We start from the raw sequence: 6,807 nt of genomic DNA, 5'->3' as shown, positions 1-6,807 counted from the left end.
TCTCAAGTTCAATTTATTCCTTCAAAAGCTCATGTTTCCCATAAATTTCCTCTGTGTGAACTCGCTGTCCTCATCTCCCAGCGTGACTCATACACTTTACATCCCTTCCTTCTCTCTGGCAAATCTTTTTTTAAGAGCATCCACGGTTGCTTAGGTTTTACCCCTTTTCTTACTTCTTCTCTGGCTCCTATCCCCCTTTTCTTACTGTGAAACCCCCACACGCTCTCCATCTCTTCCCCAAAGAAGACGACTCTAAACAACTAAAGTTGTTAACGTAACGTAACGTTATGCTGTCATGGTGTCGTCTGTCTGGGAATCTGCCGGGATGCTCTTTGGACAAATAATGCAAATACATTCATTTCACCAAAGTTCAATAAATTTTCCTTTTAGCTTTTTAGCTGAAAGTGACATGAATCATTTATTCCTGGACAATTACAGGCTGTTGTTGGACTCCAGCTACAGACAGGACCAGGACTGGATTCTTAGTAATTTAATAAATCAAATCTTTTCAGTTTGTAGTGAAAATGTTGACGCCACTTGGTAAATTCCAAAAAGGGCTTTTACTTTAAAATTCATGAGCAACATTTTTGTTACAGAGTGACATTTTTTCTAAATGCAGCAATGATCATATTATGTTTTTCAGAAGTAGTTAAAGTTTTTTATTTGACACAAATGCAGTCTTTAGTGTGACTTCCTGTAATGTAATCAATGCTCTGCGGTGCCCTGCTACGTCCTGTACGGCCCTGCTATTAGATTAGATTATACTTTATTCATCCCACAGCAGGGAAATGTCCTTATTACAGCAGCAGCATTTTCTACAATAAGAGCAAAAACAAACAAATACATGAACTACTACAACTACTATTTCTAGTCGTAGTTCCATTATATTCATTGAGACTATTATTACATATTTTTAGAAAAGCTTTTAACTCGCAATATGGCTCAATGTTGAATGTGTTGCTGTTTTTTTGGTTTTACTGTAAAGCCCTTTTTGACCCTTCTTGTCTGTGAAAGGTGCTTTATATAAAAAGTTTACTCACTTCCCCAACCGGCCCCGTAAGACACCCCCTCAAGGAGCCCGGGTCTGGCCAGGTTTCTTCCTAAAAGGGAGTTTTTTTACTTGCCACTGTCACACTAAATGCTTGCTCCTAAATTATAGAAGGTGGTCTAGACCTACTCTAGTAAAGGGTCTGTAAAGGGTCTTGAGATAACTCTTGTTGTGATCTGATTCTATGATATTAATGTGGACAGAGGAACACACATTTATAGTGATTTTGATTAGCAAGAGTAATGCGTTACCCTCCTTTTTTTACATCACTACTGGGGGAGCTAAAGTAGAAAAGTCTATGATTTTGATTTTAAACAAACCGCCCATCCAATTCACCCAGGACTACAAGTCCTAGTGATTGTTACAAGTGGTAACATAAATACTTTAATTGCTAATTCATGTTTATTAATCTCATTATTGCCTGAAAATAAAAGTATTTATATGGTGTAAACTTGGTGAGCTTGGATATTGTTTTGTGTTTATCATTGTGGAATTTCTCTCCAGAGAGCGACTGGCATTAAACAGCGTGTGTGACAAAAACTATGACAAAACATTTAATTTACAAGGACTACATGCAGTGTGTGTGTGTGTGTGTGTGTGTGTGCCCTGCTGTCAACATCTCAGCAATCCCAGTGAGCTGGCAGGGGAACGCTGAGGCATCACAAGGCTCCACCGGGCAACTCTCAGCTGTTACTGTTGGACATGTTGTCTGTCTCTGAGAATAAAGACGGAGACGCTGAAACACAGGGAACGAAGACTGAATATTAAACTGGAATAATAAAGCCTCTACTCTTAAAGAGCCCCCTTCTCTTGGGGTCTACTAGAATAGATTTACATGCTTTAATGATATACTGCACAATGCTGCATCGCCTGCACCTGAAACCCTCTGTCTGAGCTCTTGCTCTGATTGGTCAGCTGGACTACTCTGTTGTGATTGGTCAACCAAATTCAAACAAGCCACTGGGCAGGCTGTGCTTGCCTAGACAGCACCAATTGGCACCTTCCTCTATCTTTGTGTTGGAATTCTAAACTCTGGAGGACTAGGGTTACCTGGTCCTCTGGTCTCTGCAGGGTAAATCCAGATAGCTAGCTAGACCATCTGTCCAATCAGAGTTTTTGCTCGCACGACTATTTTTGCAGCGGCTCTGTGCGGAGTTTAGCACCGCCCATGACAATTCTGATTGGTGTAAAGAAATGCCAATAAACCAGAGCATGTTGTCCTACCATCCCCGAATGCTATGTGGAGTAGCCAGACCCTTCTATAGCGGGCTTCGGAGGGTCTGTCCAAGCAAGATTAAGGCCGAGTTGAATGCATTCCAATTACAAGTCTGAATTTTCCATTTCAATTTCAATTCTTTTTATAGTTTAAAATCATAAAAAAAGTTATCTCGAGACACTTTACACATAGAGTAGGTCTAGACCACATTCTATAATTTACAAAGCCCCAACAATTCTAGTAATTCCCCATAGAGCAAGCATTTAGTGCGACAGAGGCGAGGAAATACTCCTTTTAGGGAGAAACCTCGGAGGAGTGGTACGTGGTGTCTGACGGGGCCCGTTGGGGGGGGTGATGAATAGTGACAATAACAGCTATATAACACACTAAAAGTCAGAAAAAAGGAAAGGCTCTTTAGGAAATGACTGCTGTCTGACACGGAGGTGAAGCTGAGTTTCAGCTGCTGAGGAATCAGTGAAGAAAACACGTTTTTTTGTCTCCATTCGATGGCAACGAGGACTGTAAATCTGTTGAACGTCTAAGACGGTGCAGGTATAACTGGGACAACAGGAGTAACCGTGTGCTGGCATTTAGAGAGAGAGAGAGAGAGAGAGAGAGAGAGACACTGATACTGCCTGGTCTGATGGGGCAGCTGTAATTAAAGAGATGAAGAGCAACAGGCTGCTTTATTAAAACATGAGGATGATGAAGCGATGATGCTGAATTAAATCTTCAAAATAAATTTTTTAATTAATAAACATTTTTTAAATGTATACCCTGCAGATTATAATGTGATAAAGCTGAAAATAAAATAACTTCTTTTTAACAGTTATTAAAAAGACCTTTCTTTGGGGATGTTTATTATTTTTTCTACTAGTGACACGCCTAGAGCCTCATGCATTACATGTCTTTGCATGGACGGTGTTTATGTAATGACACATTTTAGTTCAGGGTTTGTTTGGTTGCTCTTTAAAACCAAGTTTCTTCTACTTTTGTGACTTTCTAAGCTCCGGACGCAGCGACGGCGGCTTTGCTAAATAGTCTCTGGAAGGAATTTGTTTTAGTGGAACGTTTGCACCCCACAAAAGAAAACGCCCATTTAAGGATAAGGTGAAAACGCCACATACAATATTAAGTGAAGTTAACTGTTCACACGATACAGTAACGTGAGCTATTTAAACTGGCTGAGCAAAGTTGTTTTTTAAAACCCAAACCACCATCTTTTCCTTAACTGTAGTGGAAAACTATTTTATTTTATACAAATGATCAGGAAACGCTTTAATGTGTCGTTCTGGAGGGAAATTACAAACAATGTGTTGTAATCTTGAGGTGCTTGGAGTCTTTCTGTATAAACTGAGAACTGTAACACTTGAGTCATCGGTGTCTCTGCAGCCTAATGGTCTGGATATTTCGGGGGTGAGCAGTTCAGAGCGCGGCTCTCCGTCTGAGATGGAGACCGAGTTAATAAACTCTGCTTCTCCGCCTGCACTCCTCAGAGCTGAACCACTTTGTGTTTTCATATTCATACGGTGTGAGATTGAGATGGAGGGGGGGGGGGGGGGGGGGGGGGGGGGGGGGGGGGGGGGGGGGTGCAGAGAGGAGGGCAGGCATGTTGTGGAGGAGAACAGCTGTAGTGCATTGTTTGTAGAGAGAGGAGAAGCCCAGCTGCAGCTTTAAACAGGCTGAATGCACATCACAAGCATCAGATAGCGCCGGCAATAACACTCGCTCGCTTTCACTCACGCTGAATAAATAAAAAGGGGCAAATCTTCCAGCGATGGATACTAGAATCATACTGTACGTGAGTAAGTTAATCAGGGGGCAGCGCTTGAGAGGGGGGGATGAATAAGGATGTTGTCGTCAGAGGTGTTACTTTGCATGTCGTTGAGCGGATTTACATTAAAGGACGTCGGCTAACGAGCTGTTTGTGTTTTACATGAAAACAAGATGCAACCTTTTCACAACTTTCAAGCCTTTAAGGCGGGTTTTTGGTCCGTTCTGTCTAATCCTCGGAGAGAGGCGTTTCTGGTATATTTTTTTTAGCCTTTACCCTCAATGACATAACTGTGGTGGACAAAATAATAGAAACACGTGTAGTGCATTGTTTGTAGAGAGGGAAAGCCCAGCTGCAGATTGAAGCAGGCTGGAGCGTGAAGCATGTTACAAGCATCAGATATCACTGGCATCAACACTTGCTCGCTTCCGCTGAGGCAGAATGAAAGGTTCAAATCCTCCAGTGAACAGTCAGCTAATCAGGGGGCAGCGTGGGAGAGAGGACCATAAAAAAGCATTTTGTTGTCAGAGCTGTTCCTTTGCTTGTCGGTGAACATTTTAGGCCGGCGGCTGACTCGCTGCTGGATTTTGTTTCACAAAAGAACAAGATGCAAACTTGCCAGAGCCACCTTGTCAAGCTTTTAAGGCGGATCTGGCCTGTTCTGTTGTGTAACCCTTGGAGAGAGGTGTTTCTGGTATTTAGCCTTATTTATGTAATTTGGGTGGACCAAATAATAGAAACACCTGTCAGTATAACGCAATATAACTTAACAGCACCGCAAACTACAGCCTGTTGAATGAACGCGTCTCTAAAGCAAGATTAAAGAAAACTTCTAACATTTTAACAGTCATGAAGAGAGGATTTGTTGCAGGATTGGTTTCAGCTAGGTGTGTATAATGATAGTAATTATAATGGCCTAGTGTATTTATTTATTGTTCCTGTAGGTAACTCTTAAGATCTGCCTTTTTCTCTTGTTTTTGGAAGTTTCATCGAAAATATAGACGTCGCTTTTTTCTGTTTGTTCTGCCATATTAACCGTTCCCGTGATCATAGCAGGGAGCGGAAAAAACAAAAGTACACTGCATCACACACAAAAATGAGTTAAAGAGCGAGTGTGTGGCGTTAGCACCGCCTAGCCTCTCTGCCGGGTGATGGAAAACTCGCCACTAACTGTTTTTCCGGGAATGTCGCCACAGACACCCAAAATCTAATTTATTCCAATTTCCGCTAGCTGGCATACACGTAGGAAGAGATGGAACAAAAATGAAGAAACTACCGTAACAAATGATTACATTAAACATAAAAGTGTCAAGACTTTGCCAAAATATTCAAGGATTTCAATAAATTTATGATTTTACAGGTATGACCCTGCACCTAAAAAACATAGCAGCTGTACTTTTGCCAAATAGCCTGCTATCATGTGACATTTATTTAAATGAAGATTTTCCAGATTATTACCTTTAGATGTAGAAGAAGTAACACCTTATTTAAGCATGGGGGCATAACATCTGGTGGAAACCAGTTTTTTCATCAAAATCCATCCTGCACGTTGTCAGTATTTAATCATACATTTATGATCCATACTTTTAACCTGGATTATATTTATTGTAGACCTATATATTTAGGATTTGCACCTTATCCTTAAATGGGCCTTTTTATGTCTTCATTCATCCCACTTTGTGTTGCAATGGCTGCACAGCAGTTTCCCTGGGGGATAAATAAAGTTGTATCTTGTTAATAAGCACGCTCTTACTGTAGTGTGTCTTTGATATGAGTGTGTATCTACTGGACTGTATGTGTGTGTGGCCTTCATGTGTGTCTGAATATGTGAGCGTAAAAAAGAGAGAGAGAGAGAGAGAGAGAGAGATAGAGCGACATCGACATTAACAGGGGGACCAGGAGTGTATGACGACGGTGTAGGCATTAAGAGAGAGGAAGCGACGCGAATGACACGCACATGCACACCCTCTCTCTCTCTCTCTCTCTCTCTCACACACACACACGGAGGAGAGGAGGACAGAGAAGAAGAAGCGAGGAGGAGGAGAAAAAGAAGAGGAGGAGAGGGGAAAGCGCAGAGAAAGAAAGAAAGAAAGAAAGAGAGAGAAAGAAATCCGGGGAGAAATGACCGCTGGACGGATGGATTTTATTTTCCCCGAGCTGCACGAGCGTCTGTAAGACAACATGGGCTGCATCGGATCCCGGACCATCAGTAAGAACACAGCGCCTCTTATTCTGCCATGTGGAGGGAGGGATGGATGGATGGATGGAGAGAATCAAAGACAGAGGAGTGTGTGTGTGTGTGTGTGTGTGTGTGTGTGCGTGTGCAGGGCGGAGATGTTAATAAAAGGTGTCAGAAGAAGAGGTGAAGCAGCGATTCAATATTTCTTCTAACACTTTTACAATAATCCGGCGGGGAGTTGCAGAGCTTCAAATGTTATTTTGTGCTCTTTGTCGGTTACATGCGGGGTAGTGTCCGTAGTTTACTATAGGGATTACGTGTGTGTGTGTGTGTGTGTGTGTGTTGGAGCGGAGACGCGGAGGGGAGAGGCTGGACAGACAAGCGCCAGAGATGTGAGCTAAATAAGATGCGGCTTGACGTCCTGGTGTCCACATGGATGACACCGGGTGTGTGTGTGTCTGTGTGTGTGTAAAAGAGAAAGCGAGTGTGTGTGTGAGAGAGAAAGAGAGAGAGAGCGAGAGGCTTCCGCCTTGACATAAGACTAAGGTCATTGCATGCTGGGTGTCTGAGAAACCCCCCTCCCCCCCCTC

The 6,807-nt window shown here is 42.4% G+C and overlaps 1 protein-coding gene across 7 annotated transcripts in view; it reads left to right on the top strand.

Moving 5' to 3' along the window:
* The first annotated feature begins 5,971 nt into the window (after positions 1-5,971).
* LOC117956433 overlaps positions 5,972-6,807 on the top strand; it is a 47,305-nt gene continuing 46,469 nt past the window's right edge. For 3 of the 7 annotated variants that reach the window (XM_034891498.1, XM_034891500.1, XM_034891496.1), the window contains exon 1: positions 5,972-6,247. In XM_034891498.1, the coding sequence (XP_034747389.1) occupies positions 6,220-6,247 (28 nt within the window). In that variant the 5' untranslated portion in view covers positions 5,972-6,219. The remainder of the gene's footprint in view (positions 6,248-6,807) is intronic. The other 4 variants (XM_034891499.1, XM_034891497.1, XM_034891495.1 and 1 more) reach the window with 4 other exon arrangements.

The sequence above is a fragment of the Etheostoma cragini genome, chromosome 14 (genome assembly GCF_013103735.1).
Source record: "Etheostoma cragini isolate CJK2018 chromosome 14, CSU_Ecrag_1.0, whole genome shotgun sequence".
NCBI classification, from domain to species: Eukaryota; Metazoa; Chordata; class Actinopteri; order Perciformes; family Percidae; genus Etheostoma; species Etheostoma cragini.
This window is presented reverse-complemented; position numbering and strand designations above follow the sequence as displayed.